A 19314-nucleotide genomic window follows, 5' to 3' on the forward strand; every position below is an offset into this window, starting at 1 on the left:
CTCAAACTCAGAAATCCACCTGCCTCTGCCTCCCAAGTGCTAGGATTAAAGGCATGTGCCATCACTGCACGGCTAGTTCCATGTTTTATTGAATTTAAGATGCTGATGCCAAGAGATACATTAAGAAAAAAGAACCAGCATATACCTTTAATCCCAGCACTTGGGAGAGAGGCAGAGGCAGGTGGATCTTTAAATTCAAGGCCAGCCTGGTCTACAGAGGGAGTTCTAGGACAGCTAGGGCTACACAGAGAAGTCCTGTTTCAAAAAAAAAAAAGAAAGAAAGAAAGAAAAGAAAAGAAACAAAACAAAACTAAATACAATCTAGCTGGGATGCTGGAGATAGCTTAGCTCCCTCAGGTTGGTGGCTCAGTTCTGAAGGCTGCTGCCTATTTGAGATAACAGTATCAATTGCAGGTTACCTGTGCTTCTGATGGCCTGTTCTAAGTTGATATTCCCCACCCTGTGTCTGGACTTCCATTTCTTCACTAGAGTGGCTCATAGACATCTGGGAACTCTTGGTGTTTACTGGCTTGTAAAGGATGCCAGCGAACTCCAGATGATTGGATACAGAGAACAAGAGGTAGGGGAGACGGCATCCTGCCCCCTCCAGACATACTTCTTCCTGGAAGCTTTCCTGAAGCTGGCTAAAATGTCATTTTTGACCTTTGGTGCTAAATTTAATCTTTAGTCTGTTATCTGTGTCATTCCCCACACACCCATTTTGTGAGTTTGGTACAGGACAATGAGTGGATGGCAGAATGGGGACTAAAAGCTGATGGGGAAGAGGGTGTTTGAAGAGGCTGGACAGATGGCAACTTCAGAGGGCTGAATCCACACTCTCTTTTTTTTTTTTCATATTGTCTTGGCAGCAGCACCCATCATGGGCCTCCCCAGGCTGCCAACATCAACTGTGTCATTAGCACCCTTTGTAGGGGCTAGGAACTTAAGATTTACCTGCCAGGTAAAGGGGACAAAGAGCAAATGTGCATTTCCTGTGACCATATTGTGCTGTGCTTGCTACCAGTGCTCGGACGTTACTGGGCACTGCCCTTGTGGACAGTGAGTCATCCTCCTTGCTAAAGGTTACTGCTGGTCTTTCCTAGAAGCAGATTGAGTGCTCCATGGCTTTCCCCTGTGTGCATGCTAAGAATCGATTCCCTCCCCAGCCATTCCCCAGCCCTGCTCTGTGTAGTTGTGGATGTTTTACATCATGTGCCGTTTCTTGATCCAGTAAGATTTTTTTGTTTTTTTGTTTTTTGAGACAGGGGTTTTCTGTGTAGCCCTGGCTGTCCTGGAACTCACTCTGTAGACCAGGCTGGCCTCGAACTCAGAAATCCACCTGCCTCTGCCTCCCAAGTGCTGGGATTAAAGGCGTGTGCCACCACCGCCCGGCCAATCCAGTAAGATTTAACAAAGACACTTCAGATTGAAATGATTGTCCTGCTCCTTTTGGTGCTTGCTTTCTTCCTAACATCTGTTACACTTCATCTCTCGGCATACCTGGGTTAGACATCCTCTCCTCTGTCTCCATTCTCACAGTAAGGTATCTTTACCCAAGTCCTTCCTCGTGTCCGCAGTTAACAAAACATATTCCTTGTCACTAAGGAATTTAGAGGCTTAGAAATGGAGGAGACTGGAACACAATTGGGTAAGTTTCTGAAATGTGATTGCTTATTTGTAGCAAACATTATGCTAAAGCACTTTTCACCCACTGCTTTATGTCATCTGTCAGTAATCGCATGGCCTCCATTTTACAGAGGAAACAGAGAAAGGGCCCTTTTGAGATTGGCTCAAGGTTAGCTAACTTGTTACTAAAACCTAGGCCAGGAGTCCACACCCTTCCCACGCTTCTTTCAGCTGAGGCTGTCTGGGTGCTTGTTAATACTCTTGAGCTCTTGGCCTCAGGTGTGCTCAGAGTACTGGGTACAGGGTAGGTGAGGACCAGTGTCATTCAGAAACTAATGATGGTCTCATTGTACACAGCACTTCAATTGCTGCAGGATCTTCTTGGAAAACAGAATAGGAGATTAACCTTCATAACGCCAGAATATGTCCAGAGTTAAGTGCTATCATGACATGGTAAAAGATCAGAGCAAAGCTAAATGGCCAGGTGGGCAGCACATGGCTTTCCCAGGACTCATCTGTGTGTGAGGGTTGGCATGTATGGGGATGTATAGATGTGCACTTACTTGGGAGGCTAGAGGGCAGCTTCAGGGGTCAGCCCCCAGAAATTGGCCTAGAACTTACCAACTACAACATTGGCTCCTTATATGGTTTCTGGAGATTGAACCCTGTCTTTGTGTTTACAAGGTAAGCACTGTATGGACTGAGCTATCTCACAGGTTCCAAAACTTAGACATTTATCAACATAAAGGTGGTTGAATAAATCACAATATACTCATACAAAGAAATTATGCAGCTGGAATAAAAATGAAGCAATTGTATGTGAATGGAACACTCTGTAGACCAGGCTGGCCTCGAACTCAGAAATCCACCTGCCTCTGCCTCCCAAGTGCTGGGATTAAAGGCGTGCTCCACTGCCGCCTGGCTAAAATAAGTTTTTAAAGCTAGTGATGGCATATGCCTTTAATCCCAGCACTTGGGAGGCAGAGAACAGGTATATTTCTGAGGTCAGTCTGATCCATAGAGTGAGTTTCAGGACAGCAAGGGCTACACAGAGAAACCCTGTCTTGAACCTTTTCCCTCCCAAAAGATAAAAATAATCTTTTAAAGAGTCTTATCTTGGGGCTGGATAGATGGCTCAGTAGTTAACAGCATTGATTGCTCTTCTAGAAGTCCTGTGTTCAATTCCCAGCAACCACATAGTGGCTCACAACCATCTATAATGGGAGCTGATGTCCTCTTCTGGTGTTTCCTGAAAAGAGCTATAGTGTTCTCACATAAAATAAATAAGTAATTTTTAAAAAGCATCTTCTCTTAGAAAGCAGAGTCTCGGAGCACAGACTCCATGTGTTGGTGTTTGGAAAGATGTGGCTGCTCACTGCTCACTCTTGGGCTGACCTGGAAGAGTGGAAGACTGATCGTGAGCTGAGAAATTCAGTTTCTTTCATGAGCAGTTTATCCCGTTTTGCCATTTTTATTATTTTGCTCCTCATTTTGAGTAGAAGTGGTAGTGTGCACAAGGTCATGTCTACCAGGAGAAATCCTGGACTAACTAGCCTGGTGGTGGCAGCACACGCCTTTAATCCCAGCACTCAGGAGGCAGAGGCAAGTGGATCTGTCTGAGTTTGAGACTAGCCTGGACTACTGAGTCAGTTCCAGGAAGCCAGGGAGGGGTACACAGAAAAGCCATGTCTCTAAAAAACCAAAAACATAAAACAACAACAAAAGACAAATATAGACTATACATCCATCAATCAGATTAGAGCATAAGTCTGTTATTTACCTATACCTAATACACAGGGAAGTAATTTTTCTCAAAAGAACTGAGATTGCCTTCAGTATTTATAATGAGGCTTGCATTCTATATGTAGTTCCCCTGTGTGTGTGTGTGTGTATGTATATATATATATGTGTGTGTATATGTATATAGACATACATCTATTGTCCAAAATGCAGCAGGTATGTATTATATTATATTATTGCCACAAATAATGCATTGTTCTTATCCCTTTGCTGAGATATGTTACCTTTTAACAAAACCTTTTCTTTCCCCTTTGTGGTTGAAACTAATTTATTAGCCATCTACTTAAAGCTTGGTCCTTTTCCTGTCTTTCTCAGGGTGCTTCGGAGACCTTCCTGCCCTGCATGAGCACCTGTGTACAGGGCATACAGCACAGATGAGTGCTCTCTGTCCTGTGCTGCTGCTGTCGGTGGTCTAGACTCGGAGCTGCCCAACAAGGAGAAGATGGATCCCAAAGATGAAAGCGCTCATGTGTGGCCAACGTCTGCAGACCACGAACAGAGCACTGCACAGGTGAAGGACGGCTCTTCCAGCTCACAGTTGGCAGCAGTGTTTCAGTTGGGTAGATGCTGACAAACAGCTGAACACATAGCAGTGTCTCTATCTCTGTAGTGAATGTGGTGGGGAGGGAGTGCACGTGAGAACTTGCTTGGAGAAGCAGGGGTACATTAGCACTTGCTACTCATCTAACCTGTAGACCTCACCTTGCACCTTGCTTGTAGGTGCTGCTGTACTACCCTCCTTATCCTGAAAGCCTCAAGCCTTTGCTGGCTTCTTTTGCTGACTACTTTACCTTAGCCAGTAAAGGGTTTCAGTTCTCCGTGGGTAGTGAAACCTAAGATGTTTATAAAGTAAGTGCCCTATCTTTTCTTTTAAGACAAGGTCTTATCTAGCCTGGAACTCTCTATATAGTCTAGACTGGCCTCGAACTCATGGGGATCTGCCTGTTTCTGCCTTCCAAGTGATAACAGGAGGCAAGGTAGGCCCATAAACTCAGTTTTAAACAATATGATAAACAGGAGGTTTTAATCCAGTTTTTCACTAAATTGTATAATCATAGTACCATTGTCAAAATCAGAAATTTAACCTTGAAAGATTTAATTGTGCAAATATTACTTAATTTAAGAAATAATGAACACTGTAGTAAGTAATCATGATGGTATAATATGACTTAAAGACTACAGTCTAAACTTTAGAGAAAGTGGTTCCAGAGGTGTTTTCAGCAGAATAACTGAGAGCACTGTTTTTCTCATGGAAACTGTTCTGATGACTACTTTCATTACTTTATATACTATGTTTATCTAAAAGTAGGAGAAAAGGTGAGGAGTGGACAGTTGATCTCTATGACTTCAAGGACAGCCTGGTCTACTTAGTGAGTTCTAAGCAGTCAGGACTATGTAGTAAGACTTAGAGAGGTGGAGGTGGGGGGAAGTGAGAAAAGACAAGTGGAAAAGCTTAGCCTTCTCCTTTTTTTGAGGTAAATGTGTGTCTCCCATTTTAAAGCTTTGGTATGAATGAGAAGGTTGAAAACTGTAAGTTACAGGATCCCCTTACAGCAGTGAAAGCTGCGGAGCTGTGCCGTGAGCCCGATTTCCCCCATGCCTATGCTCTATTGTCAGGTGCAAATTGAGAAGAGTCTATAGAAGACAGACTAATCACTTAGCAGGAAATCTGTTATATTCCTGTGGTGCTCAATTATGTTTGGCCTCTAGCATTCTTTCTGGGCATTAAGATAGCTTATGTGTCATCTGTGAAATCTATTATTTCCTACTGGAGAAAACTGCCATAAAAACATTAGGACCAATGGCAAGTCAGTAAAAGAATAAGGATGCCAGCCCAGGATGTCAGTACATCAATTATTTCTGCCCCAGATGTGTGCTGTGGTTATCTACCTGTAGACTTTCCATATCAAGGATGAGGCATATGTCACACTGAGGCCTCCGCAGTCAGTCTTCCATTGCCAGCCACTTGGAGAGGATTTTATACAACTCAATTCTTTTAGTTCTCTAGGTCTTAGGACACAGACGAATACTTCCTGTGGACAGCTGAACTACTTGGCCAGAACCACTTAAAAATACTTCCTTAAGGTTTTCTGCTTCTTTACTTAGCTAGTGAGGAGGAGTTGCACCACATCCATTGATTCAGTGACATTTCTTGATTTGCTCCATGCAGTATGTCCTTCACATATGAAGCAGCATGTAGGAGTGAAAGTGACCTTATTTTAATGTGTCTGCCAAAAATCAGTATTCATTATAAAGTAGAATTTTTATGATGTGTTGAAAGCAATTGCTTTTAGGCCTACATCACAAAGTAATGTGTGTTTTGTATTTTAACAGTGTTGTCATGCAGGGATCTACAGTTGCTTTTCCAGGATCAATTAGTTGCCCCCTTGTGAGTCATCAGAAGTTATCTATTTGCATTGTGTTTTTAAGGCAAAAGAATTCAAGTGACCTCTCTGACATTAAGCATCCTGCTTTCTGGGCTCTAGCTCAGCATGGATGAAGGCTTCTTTTCCTTGTGTTAGGGGTGTCTCAGGCTCAGCTGTGCTTGGTTGGCTGTATGCCTTGGTGAGTTTGATTTTGCTTTATAAAGACAGATGCTACATACTTGACTGCTTTTTCCCCAGGTGCACTTTGTTCCGGATGCCGGAACTGTGGCTCAGATTGTATACACTGATGACCAAGTCCGTCCACCCCAGCAGGTGGTGTATACAGCAGATGGTGCCTCCTACACATCAGTGGACGGTCCAGAACACACACTGGTGTACATCCACCCTGTGGAAGCTGCACAGGCATGTGAAGGATTGGTTCTGACTTGTTTATTAATTAATATGCCAATTACTTATATTTGCTATGGGTCAGTTGTTGTCCTAGATGTTCTGATTCAGTAAACATTCAGATAAGATTTATGCTATCAAGGAGTATATAACGCATTTGGCAATGAAAGAGAATTTGACAAATGAAAGAATTTGGCAATGCATTTATTTAAATTAAATGCAGAAATGAATTAGAACCCAAATCTCATGTCAGCCCTTGTCTCCAGTAACCACTGAGGTGGTTGTCAATTTGTTACCTTTACTGAGTATCCAGAACCAAGCATTTTGTTCTGTAGATTATTAATTACATAGTGTATAGTTCAGTCAAAGTTGGCTCACTGAAAGCATACAGATCATTTGAATTGAGTGTATGAGCAAAGCACCCTACTAGCAGCTCATGCTGTTGTTTCTTAGTAACTTACTGCTTTATAGCACTATGGTAGAAGTCGTGGCATATGTTCACAAAAGCTTTACAATATAGCTTTTAGGTTTTGCCACTGACTTGGAGTTTTTAAAAGACACAAATATTCCACAAATGTTTTTGGCACTTTACAGTGTACAAAGTGTTTATAATGTGTTACATGTGTACACGTGTTTCATAGAGTATATGTATACAGGTCCCACAAACCATGCTCATACATCTATGAAGGCTGAGGCGATTGTCAGTATGCAGCACGTTGTGCTTCTGTTATTTCTTCATTTTGTGTTGCAGGTAAACCCATTTATGCATGCTAGGTGTCTGCTCTATCAGTAGCCTGTAGCATTGGCCCAAGACTTTGTTTTTTTGAGACAGGATTTTTCTACATAGCCCTGGCTGAGTTAGAACTCACTATTATGTATGTAGATCATGCTGGTCTTGAACTCACAGAGATCTGCCTGCCTCTTCATCCTTAGTGCTTAGGTTAAAAGCATGTGTCACCACACCTGACTTCATTTGTTGTTTGTTTGTTTGAGGCTCTTTTGAAGATTTGTTTTATTTATTGTATATGAGCATTCTATCTTCATGTACACCTGCACACCAGAAGAGGGCATCAGATCCCACTATAGATGGTTATGAACCACTATGTTCATGCTGGGAATTGAACTCTAAAAGAGCAGCCTGCGGTCTTAACTGCTGAGCCATCTCTCCAGCCCCTCATTTTTTTTTAAATGCATATTTTTATAGTAGGATCCTTGTCATAAAAGTTGTCCTTGTGCAATATTTCATCAAGAGGCTTATATTACTTCTAAGGGAAAAAAAATGAGATTCACCTCATAAATACATTTCCAGCCTATACAGAGATGAAATTGTCAAATGTTCACGTGGTACTGTTGGAATGCTTGGGTTTAGTGTCAGTCCTCTGACTGTATTGAAGTACATCCAGAGTCTGTGTAAAGAATGGCCTGTATGTAAGTGCTAGTTTATTATAATGTTAAGTAAATGTCTGAATTTCCATAATTTTTAAAATGTCAAAGTGAAGAAATCTCAACTTCTTGCTCCAGTTCCTCTGGAGGAATTGAGGCTTAACCAGTTTTTATTCCCATAGGTTTATGAAAGTCTTGAGCAAATCAAAGCCTTTCAAAAGATTTGACAGAGTGACTTTCTTTGGATTGGAGATACGACCATGTCTTAGCTGTAACTTACAGAAATTCTACTTTTCTAGTTGTTATGTGTTTATCATGGTTAAGCTTCCTAATTGTTATTATTGAACCCCTGGCTTTATCAAAAAAGAATCCATGGGCTATACATTCAATATATGTTTTTTCTACTTTTCTGATGATAAACGCATGTTCTTACTGTAGTAGCTTATCAACCCGGGCTCCTGACACTCCGGTGCACCCCCACCTCTCAGTCCGTTCTCACCCACTCACAGGTCTCCCTGTGAGAAGACTTCAGCCTGAGTGGTGCACTTTGTTCATGGCATGTGTTTATGTTAGCCTGATGTGCCTTTTTAATTAGCTGTGACATTCAACCTCAAGAGGGGCTTTGCTGGAGAGTAGAACACTAAAGCCTGTTAGCTTTTTGGGATGGTTGCTTCTTCAATCTCTGGAGCCTTGGGAATGAAAGGCTGTAGCCAGGTGCAAACATACTGTCTTTATCTTCTACATTAATGAAGGATTACTAGCTGTGAGTCGAGGTAACTCTCTTAGAAGGGTTATCTTGGTGCTTAGCAGAGTCATTTTTTTCCTGTGTAGGTGAGCTGTCTAATCTCTTGATATGTTTGCTTTTCTCTAGACTCTGTTTACAGATCCAGCCCAGGTAGCTTATGTCCAACAGGATGCCACAGCTCAACAGGTAAGGAAAAGCCCTTTGTGGCATGTGGTAGTAATATAGTGGCTGTCATGTTCCTGCAGTGTCCTTCTACCCTTAGACTACCTTGAGTGCTTGGGTTTTGTATGTACATTCTCTAACTTCTTTAATGGAAAGAAGGCAAAACAGAGTACAATACTAACACACTGCAGTCAGTATATTGGAATAGCCTGCTAATAAAGAATGCGTGGCTAGGGAAGTTTTGTTTATTTGTTTTGGTTTGGTTTTTCGAGACAGGGTTTCTCTGTGTAGCCCTGGCTGTCCTGGAACTTATTCTGTAGACCAGGCTGGCCTCGAATTCAGAAATCTGCCTGCCTCTGCCTCCCAAGTGCTGGGATTAAAGGCGTGCGCCACCACTGCCCAGCTTGGTTAGGGAAGTTTTAAAAGGTGAGGTTGATAAGGCAAGAGGATTGGTTGAGTCCACCTGGTTAAGACCAGCCTGAGCAAAATAGTAGTGACTCATCGTATCACACACACACACACAAGTAGAATGTTTGTTCAAGTTTCCAATAAAAGAGTGATCATAAGGGTTTGTTGTTGTTGTTGTTTCTATTACTGTTGTTGTTATTGACCTTGTGCCTCTATAACACTAGCACTTGGGAGGCAGAGGCTGGAGAGTCACAGGTTCTGAGCCAGATTGAGTTACATGGCTAGGCTTTGTTTCAGGCAAGATGGAAGAGAGAGACAGACAGGGAGAGACAAACAGAAACACTTATACCATTATACCTCTGAAAGCTGACAAGCCTTTCATCCTGAATTTCATGCTCGGGGAGTCCTTGACAGTTACTTGAGAGAAATTTCTTTTCCAGACAGTAAACACCTTCACCTTTGTCCTTCCCTGATGAAGTATAGTTCTGGGTGGTGGCTGTCAATAGCAGCCTGAAAGAGACTGATGAGGAGTGTTTTGATGGACAAACCAGATGGTAGCAAGTACCTTAGCATCCCTTTGACTGAAGAGGGATGGCTGCTCACTCTATGTCTCCTAGTGTTGTATACTTTCTGATGTGTCATATCGTGTGGTGCTCATCCCAGAAAACCAAACCTGAATCTGACCAAGTCTGTTGAGTGTTCTGCAGCTGACAGGATGCATGGCAGACAAACTGGATGAGTCAAAAGATGTCTAAGGCTTACTGGTGAAATCTACTGTAGAAGAAATGAAATGAAATCAAAATGAAATTTTGATTTTGAGACAGGGTCTTGTGAACTCATGTAGCCGAAGATGATTTTGAACTTCTGATCTTCCTGCCTTCACTTCCTATACACTGGGACCACCGGCATGCAACATCACACTTACTATATGTGTCCTGGGGGTCGAGTCCCAGTCTTCCATGCATGGGAGGCAAACACTGTATGAATGGAGCCACATCCCATCCAGATAACCTGTTTGGATTTTGTTGCTGTATTGTTTTGTTTTTGTTTGTACAAGCATCCCACCACTGAGTTTTGTCCCCTGACTTTTCCTACAAATAATCTCAAGGGAAAAGAAGAGGAGGGGAACTTGGATGTATTAGTGTAATAAATGCTGTATATGGTTTTTATTTGGATCCTGGTTATATTGAACCAAGTGTAAAAAAAAAGAGACAATTAGGAACAATAGCAACACTAAAGGATTTTTAATTACACTAAAAAGACTAAGTTCTTAGAAACAATAATATGTGGGCTGGTGAGATGGCTCAGTGGATAAGAACACCGACTGCTCTTCTGAAGGTCCTGAGTTCCAAATCCCAGCAACCACATGGTGGCTCATAACCACCCATAATGAGATCTGATGCCCTCTTCTGGTGTGTCTGAGGACAGCTACAATGTACTTACATATAACAATAAATAAATCTTTTAAAAAAAAGAAATGATAATATGTAAACTATAAAGGCCACTGTATAGAAGTATACACACACACACACACACACACTGAACTGTTTAAAGATGATAGTCTATAAAATGTGTAGACTTTGCTTTACAGTAATCTAGTGAGAGGTAAAGAGGGTGGGAGATCAATTAGTGGTTTGAATCTAAATGGCAAGGATATGGAATTTGTTACATTGTTCTGCTTGATTGATGCATTTGAGATTTGTTTTTATGAGTAAGAAAACAAGGTTTTTGTTTGTTTGTTTTGTTTTTGTTTTTGTTTTTTGAGGTAGTGGTTTAGCATGGTAGCCTAAGCTGGCCCTGAGTATGGTATTCTCCTGCCTCTGCCTCTCTTGGGCTGGGATTACAGGCATGAGCTGCCATGTCTTGTTTAAGAAAGCCATTTTGACAGTTCTTTGTACATTGCTCCTGGCTACTGAAGAAGCTTTTATCCCTGTCAACTATATGCAGATGCCTGTTTCCACCCTACCGCTGGTGTGCTTTCATTCCTCTCAGATCTTGACAATCTAATGGACAAATGGCATTTTGTTGTTTTACTATTCAGGCATGCTTTAATTGATGGTTTAGTTTCCATTTACACCTCAAAGGGCCCTTCATCTTCTCCAATCTCCCGAAACAATCTGGTCCTTTTATGTTTTGTATGAAAGGAAAATTGTACTTAGATAGCTCTGTGAACCCTGGCATTATAAAACAATGTGACTATAGGTGTTGGCTTAGAGCCTTGTTTGGGCTTGTTCTTCATGCTGGGGTCAAGTTCAGGTTCCTGTACATGCAGAATACACAGTACCACAGAGCTATACCCCCAACTCTGTCTGTCTGTCTGTCTGTCTGAGTCTCTGCCTTTCTCTTTCTCTCTTTCTGCCTGAGCTGAAAGGCCTCCTTTTTGTCCTTACTGTTGGAAAGATGTGTTTGAAGCTCTTTTTGTGTGTTCATTCCATTGTCTTTAAGAGAGTAGCAGTGGTACACAGACATCGAAGCACCCACTCCTCTTTATTTCCAAAAATTAGCATGTGTGACTTCCCACACACAGCGAGGAAAATATGCTTTCTTGATAATTGGGCTCAGTAGGAGCCACAAATCATTCTGTCTTACTCATTGCTGCCCAGTGTCATTTCCTGTTTCACTTCTCAGATGAATCGTGTCCTGAAATGCATCATATAGATTTGGAATTAATCACAGGGTGGCATTAAGTGGGAAGAAGAAAGTGTACAGTAAGTTTAGCAAATTCTTTTTCCTTTCTCTGTGTTTGATTGCACAGTGGTGAAATGTACAGGACTAGCAGCTTCCTTTCATATTCTTTTCTTCTGTGTAAACCTGGCACACACAGGTCACTTACCACTGCCTGGCCATTACCAGGAGTGAATGTATTTAGCTTGTTGCCTAGTATTCAAGGAGGGCAATGTAGGGGTGTTTACCTGGCCGCTGCCTTCCTTGAATAGACTGAATTCCACAGGGGCTGTTGTGGCATAGTGGAAAAGCCAAGTAGTGACAGAACTTGAATTTCATGTGTGCGGCTTGAGGGCTGAGACATCTGGGGTCATCTCAAAGGAACTTAGATACATACCTAGCTCAGTAGATGGCAGGGGAATTTGAGTTAAACTGAGTTGCAGAGTACCCCACTGTGTGTTCAGGTCTGTGCTGTCGACATAGAGACAGGTCTTACCCAGAAATGCTCTTTGATACTTTCCCTGCTTCTCCTACAGTGCTTGCTGTGCTTTGAGCATTCTGTGTTCACATCTGCTTTAGCATCAGCCCTCAAAACTGACACTCAGGTGTGGGACACAGGAAGGTTGTCATGGTTGTCTTCATACCAGCTTTCTCAGCAGTGTTGGGAAGCCAGCAGCAACCTTGCCGAACCAGAGTTCTTGGTGTCTCTCTATAGCTTTAGAGTAACTCTGAGTTGGGAGTTCATCTTTTTGGTGGTTTCTGCACAGAGACAGGCTCTATGAGGAGTGTGTATGCGGTGCTTTGGTGGAGATAACGTTCATCCATAACACTGGCATCGAGCTTAAGTGGCTTAGAGAAGGTGGAGTAGTGAACAGCTCAGGTGATGAGTGGGAATGAAGTTGCTTCCTTCCCTACAGGATGTGCTGAGGAGGCTGAGGAGTTTGCACTGGCAGAACTACCCCCTTCTCTCCCCACCTTCAGGAAGCATCTAGTCTGTGTCAAGTCTGAGGCAGAGTAGCTTCCTTTCAAATTCTTTTCTTCTGTGTAAACCAGGCACATACAGGTCACTTACCACTGCCTGGCCATTGCCAGGAGTGAATGTATTTAGCTACTTCCCTCCCCTCCGCAACCCCTCCCCATTTAAAAAAAAAAGTTCTGAAAGGCTCAGAGGTACAGAGGTAGAATGTTCTGTAAAAGTCTAGGTTAAATGACTGCATAGTCAAACAAATGCAGGCCAAGCATGCAGCTGCATGCCTGTTATTCCAGTTACTTGGGAGGTGGTGTCAAGAATCATAAGTTCAAGGCCATTCTGATGTTGTTGTTTGAGATAAGGTCTCTCTCTATATCCTGTCCATTATCATTGTATAGAGCAGGCTGTCCTTGAACTCACAGAGAGGGTTTTTTTGTTTGTTTGTTTGTTTTTTTGTTTTTCAAGACAGGGTTTCTCTGAGTAGCCCTGGCTGTCCTGGAACTCACTCTGTAGACCAGGTTGGCCTCGAACTCAGAAATCTGCCTGCCTCTGCCTCCTAAGTGCTGGGATTAAAGGCGTGTGCCACTGCCACTTGGTGAACTCACAGAGTTTTGCCAGTCTCTGCGTCCTAAGTGCTGGGATTAAAGGCATGTATAAACATGCCTGGCTATGTGGGGTTTGGCGGCTGTGATGGTTTGTATATATTTGGCCCAGAGACTGACACTACTAGGAGGTGTGGCCTTTTCAAAGTAGGTGTGGCCTTGTTGGAGTAGGTGTGTCACTGTGTGTGTGGGCTTTAAGACCCTCGTCCTTGCTGCCTGGAAGCCAGTCTTCTCCTAGCAGCCTTCAGATGAAGATGTAGACCTCTCAGCTCCTCCTGCACCATGTCTGCCTGGATGCTGCCATTCTCCCACCTTGATGATAATGGACTGAACCTCTGAACCTGTAAGCCAGCTCTAGTTAAATGTAAGAGTTATAAGAGTTAAGTCTTACAAGAGTTGCCTTGGTCATGGTGTTTGTTCACAGCAATAAAACCCTAAATAAGACAGTGGTATATGCCCATAATTCTAGATTTTAGGAGGCAGTGGCAAGAGGCTCACAAGTTAAAGGGCAGCCAGAACTACATAGCAAGACTGACTTAAAAAAAATCAGGGGGGAAGATGTGTGGGAAATGACTGTGCATCTGTGAGTTTAAGTTTACTAAGTAATTTAGTCTACTAACTTGGCAGTAGAAAGGTGGCTGTCATATGCTGGTGTGGTCTGATGCCACATTCATAGACATGTGTAACTCATTAAGGAATAAGCAGGCAAGATGACCAAGGAGCTAGAAGTTTGGCTGTATGAAAAATGATGGAATCAAGTAGGAATTTTGAGTTCTTGGATATTTATATCACATGACAGAAACATTAGATTTTTCTACTGAACCTCATGGGGAAAGGCCTAGGTTCTGGCCAGCAGAAGATGTGTATGGGCAGATGTGATAGCCTCTTCTCAGATGTTCTGGCTACCTGGGGAGGAATTGAGACCCAGAGCTGTTGGATGAGCAGACCATGTTCTAGTTGCAGTAGATGTTCAGAACACAGGAGGGACAGGCTATCAGATGTGGCTTGCTGGGGAACATGGTTGCATTTTGAAGGGAGACAGGGAATAGCATCCTAGTGGAGGAAGCCAGCATTTGGACAGATAAAGAAAAAATGAGTGGGCACAGTTAAATGGTTCAGTGACTAAGAAGGACATGGGTTTAATATGGTCAGAAGAGAGGATACTGGCTAAAAGGAGCTTAGGGTCTTATATAGCATGAACACTCATTTTGCCGGGTGCCATTTATTTTCTGCATGTGATGAACAACATTAATCTTGTATGTCACCTAAATGTTTGCTTCTTTGCAACCCTGATTTGCACAGGGAATATTCGCTTCTTTTATTCTGTCCAAAACACTTAAGCCTTTCAGAGTGTTTCAAAGGAGAGCTGTCAGCTATAAAGTTGTCCTAACCACGTGTTATACCCTGTATTTAGTTTGAAAAGTGAAGTGGGGAGATACTTAGTGCTAGAACATTTGCCTCCTATGCAGAAAGCTCTGCATTCTCTTCCCAGCACTGAAGACAAAATGAAACAAAGCAAAACACTAAGGGGAATGAGTAGTCCCAGATACTTGGGAGGCAGGGAGGTCACTTGAGTCTAAGAGCTTGGAGAGCTTGTCTGGGCAACATAGTAATTCTGTCTTTGAAAAATAACAAGCTGGGCTGGGGAGAGGCTCAGTGGGAAAAATGCTTGTTGTACAAGCATGGGAAAAGGAGTGTGGGTTCTCAGAACCCACATGAAAATGGGCATGGTGCTATGTGCCTGTAATCCTAGTGCTGCAGGGTCAGAGACAAGCAGATGCCAGGGCCTGTTAGCCAGCCATTGTAGCTGAATTAATGAGCTCAAGGTCAGCAATAGACCTTGCATCAGAAAATAAAATGCAACAAGAGAGATGGCTCAGTGGTTAAGAGCATATACTACTTGGCTAGAGAGAGGGTACAAGTTCACATTCCAGCACTCATATCAGGTGACTCACAACTCCTAATAACTCCAGCTCCAAGGGGATCCAGAACCTCAGCCTCTGTGGGCACCTGCATTCATGGACATATATGTAATAATGATTTAAAAAATGGAAAGTGGTGAAATAGCAACAATCCAGTGTTCATATCTCACTTGCATATATGCACGGAGAGGCAAGTGTACCCACTCACACACTTACATGTGTATACATCACACAAACACAAGTTCCTAGAAAAGCAAAGTAATTGAAAAAGCCATATGTTCCTTTCCCTGCATAATATAGTCACTTTTAAAAGGAAGGAGGAACCCTTGCCCCAGATTTAATTCAAATAAAAAGACTGAAGATTTCACAAGCAACTCCTGCAGGAGGCAATGGAAAGATGCTGTGTGCACCTGAAGTCTCTTGGGAGGTAGGGCAGGTCCACTAAGCCTAAGTGAAATGTCTTGTGCAAGCAAGGAATGGAACTGGATTTGAACCTCTTACTGGTTCATGTCAAAGTTGTCTCAGTCTGCCCAGATATGAGGCAGAAGGTGAGAGGGAGAATTGAGCTTAAAAGCCAAGGGCATTAGACATCTGAAAGGAAGTTAGATTCTTGGATAAAGTTGCCTATGGATAAAAGGTATTTTTTCCAGAGCCTTGCAAGAAACTAGCTTAAAAAATATGTTCTGTCAAGAGTGTATTTGTTGTGCATGCAGGTGGGTCCTAGTTTGCTTAAAAGAGATGTCTTGCTTGCTTTGTCCCTTAAGCTTCTGTCCAAGCCTCATTATCTGTATCTAAGCAGGTGCTGCCTTCCATTGAGAGTGTGGATGGTTCTGATCCTCTGGCAACTCTGCAGAACCCCATTGCCAGACTAGATGCAAAAGAGGAAGAGGAAGAAGAAGAGGATGAGGATGAGGATTCAGAGGAAGAGGAAGAAGAGGATGCTGAAGACACGGATGTGGAGGACTGGCAGCCTGACCCACCCCGGCCTTTTGACCCCCATGATTTGTGTAAGTGCAGGCACTGGACTCTGCTGGGAAAATGTGTGCAAGTGTGGTCATGTGCATAGCAGTTGTCCTTCCCATACACTAGCACATCATCTCTGTGTGTCTTCCCAGCAGCCCTAGGAGGGAGGTCCTGACTCTTGTTTTGTTTTTTGTCTTTACTGATAAAGAATCTGAAACCCAGAAGAGGTTAGTTACCTTCCCAGGGTCAAGTAAGTGGGTAACCAGGCTTCCACACTGGGGGCTCTTCATAGCTACAGTGAGTTGGCCTAGGTCGGGTCTCTGCACTGTGTTCTTTGTCTCTTACGTGGAGTGTTTAAGGTTTTTCAGGCACTGCTGCATTCTAGGCTGTCTTTGTTCTGAAGGTTATAACTTTGAGTGCCTTGGAAGAGCTGACTTCAGCTCTGGATAGGATGCTACACCCTCAATCGTCCTTCTGTCCTGCCTGCTCAGGCTTCCGTGTTTACCTTCCAGTTCATTGTTTCTTTCTGTGGCTTTTCATGCCCACGTGGCAGACTGACCTCATTCTCCTGAGCGAGCAAGTTTGTGGCTTTGCACCACCCCCATGTCTGGTTGGGGCAGTACCCAACTCCATATCTAAGCCCCATGTAACAAAGAACTTTGTTTTGGTTTTCTTTGAATAAGTTTTCAAGGCAGCTCCTTAATCAAATGCACTGAAATTTATTTATCTTATAAATATTAATACAAAGTCACTCTGCTTTACTTGAGAATTGTAGAAATTTCAAATACCTAAACTAGGTCACCACATAGCCAGAGGGGAAGGGGTGTGATGAGCATGAACTCTCTTTGGCCTGCTTACTTGTCTCTGATTTGTGACCCTGAGTATCTGGGCTCCTCTTGAAAAGGGAGGGAGCATTCCTGGCTTGAGGCAAATTTAGAATTCCAGCATTGATTGAAAATGTATGTCCCGCCAGGCTGGACCGATGGTGCTGTCTGAGTAAGGAAGGCTGTGCAGCCCAAAGTGAAGAGCGTTCTCTGTTTGCCTTAGACTGCTCCTGTGTTATAGCTTTTCAAACTCACTGGAAGGAAGGAGATTAAACTGTATTGTCAGGGTTGATTCCACAACAGCTTTATTAAGACAAAAATAATTTTGTCTCATCAGATTTTGCAACATCTAACTAACAGCTTTTATTTTTTTCTTACAATTGATTTGTAAATTGTGTCTACTGTTTGGAAGCACTGTCCAGCCTGGAATTGTTGTGAGTTACATATTACTTTTAACAGGCATAAGGGGATTAGCATGATGTTAGGGGAAATTGCAGCATTCTCACTGGGCTGTGAAAGAGAATACTTTATAGTGGATTGCTCACATCCTTGTAGGAGTTAACTGAATTTGGCCTGAAAACTTAGATTTGGGGTTAATGTTTAGGTCTGCACCTTTTTCATTGGCCAAAGAGGCTTCAAGGCATTTTTGGCTTTTCTTTAAGCTTTCTTTCTCTTGCAGGGTGTGAGGAGTGTAACAATGCACATTCTTCTGTGTGTCCAAAGCATGGCCCCTTGCATCCGATCCCTAACCGGCCTGTGCTCACCCGGGCAAGAGCGAGTCTGCCTCTGGTCCTCTACATAGATAGGTTCCTTGGAGGAGTGTTCTCCAAAAGACGGATTCCTAAGCGCACCCAGTTTGGCCCAGTGGAGGGGCCGCTGGTCAGGGGATCGGAGCTGAAAGATTGCTACATTCATCTCAAGGTAACTTGGGCTTTCTCCCACTGCACTTGTTCTGCTAAGACTTTCCAACAGGCACTTATATTTTGCCCCAAGTCTCTTTTTTCCAGGCTAATTTTGTTTGCATGCTTTAAGTTACTTATATGGAAACTTGGTCTGCATCGTCAGTGAACTAGAGATGGTAATGGCATTTGCTTAAGACATTGCATAAGTGTTTGGAGACAGGTAGTTTGGGGGAGCTATAAGTAGTATGCTGGGGTTTTATCTTTTAACAATGCAGGGTGCTTGGGTGGAGACAAGCACTTGCCATGCAGGCTCAGGAGCAGAGTTCAGCTGCTCAGCACCCATATGGCAGCAGCTCATAGCATGTAGCACTCTAGTCCTAAATGACCCAGTGCCACCTTCTGGGATCCATAAGCACCAGGCATGCATGTGGTGTACATACATGCAAGCAAAAACACTAACACATATAAATAAATAATAATAACAGCAACAACAATGACCAAAAGTAGGTATGGTGACTCACCTGTCATTCCAGGAATCTAAAAGTGGAGATTGGACCCTGGGAGCTGGCTAGCTAGACTGAACCAAAAAGATGCCTGAGGGAATAAAATGAAGAGCTACTGAGGAAGCTGGGCAGTGGCACACGCCTCTAATCCTGGCACTCAGAAGGCAGAAGTAGGTGGATTTCTGAGTTTGAGGCCAGCCTAGTCTACACAGTTCCAGGACAGTCAGAGCTACACAGAGAAACCCTATCTCAAAAAAAAAAAAAAAAAGAAAAAAAAAGAGTCCTAGTTTTATGTTCTGGTCTTCACATGCATGTACTCACATGTGCATGCTGCATGTACCTGCTGGATAGCTTAAATAATGGAAATGTACTTCTCAAAGCTCAGAAGACTGCCAGGCCAAGGTGAACATGTTGGCAGGCTGTTTTTTTCCCTCCTGTATGTTTGTGTTTATGCTCCCTCTTATTGGATTGCAGCCAGCCTGATGATGCTGTGTTAGCCTGATCACCCCGTTTAGAAGTCTTGACTCTAATATAGCCACATCTGAGTAATCAGGGTTATAGGATTCCCACATGAATTTTTGGGGTGACCAGGGAGAACATAAAGTTAAATTCTTAATAGGGGGCTTGGTGTACTTTCTCTTTTGTTTATTTTAATTAAATTTTTTTTTTTTTTTTTTTTTGAGATAGAGCCTTTCTATATAGCCCTGGCTGTACTGGAACTCTCTATGTAGACCAAGAAAGCCTCAAATGTACAGATTTCAAGTGCTGAGATGAAAAGCACACGCCACCATGCTAGCTGCATTTTCTCTTCTAAACAAAATGATGGAGGGCTGGAGATGCAACCTAATCGAATGCTTATCTGTCCTGTAATCTCAGCATTCAAGAGGGAGAGACAGGAGGAGCAAAAGCTAAAGGTCATCCTTGACTACATAGTGGGTTTGAGGCCATCCTGGGCTACATGAGAACCTATCTGAAATAAATGTTTTTATTTGAGCTGGTGTGGTGGCTGAGGCACCCAGCAGTTGTGAGACTGAGGCAGGAGGATTGTGAATTCCAGGGTAGCCTG

The 19314-nt window shown here is 43.0% G+C and overlaps 1 protein-coding gene across 12 annotated transcripts in view; it reads left to right on the forward strand.

The window, feature by feature from the left end:
- Positions 1–19314, forward strand: part of Prdm10 (PR/SET domain 10) — a 103086-nt gene that overhangs the window by 31113 nt on the left and 52659 nt on the right. For 8 of the 12 annotated variants that reach the window (XM_031343010.1, XM_031343009.1, XM_031343020.1 and 5 more), the window contains exons 2-6: positions 3742–3937; positions 6051–6215; positions 8455–8514; positions 15853–16063; positions 17523–17764. In XM_031343010.1, the coding sequence (XP_031198870.1) occupies positions 3869–3937; positions 6051–6215; positions 8455–8514; positions 15853–16063; positions 17523–17764 (747 nt within the window). In that variant the 5' untranslated portion in view covers positions 3742–3868. The remainder of the gene's footprint in view (positions 1–3741; positions 3938–6050; positions 6216–8454; positions 8515–15852; positions 16064–17522; positions 17765–19314) is intronic. The other 4 variants (XM_031343011.1, XM_031343014.1, XM_031343016.1 and 1 more) reach the window with 2 other exon arrangements.

The sequence above is a fragment of the Mastomys coucha genome, unplaced genomic scaffold (assembly GCF_008632895.1).
Source record: "Mastomys coucha isolate ucsf_1 unplaced genomic scaffold, UCSF_Mcou_1 pScaffold23, whole genome shotgun sequence".
Classification (NCBI taxonomy): domain Eukaryota; kingdom Metazoa; phylum Chordata; class Mammalia; order Rodentia; family Muridae; genus Mastomys; species Mastomys coucha.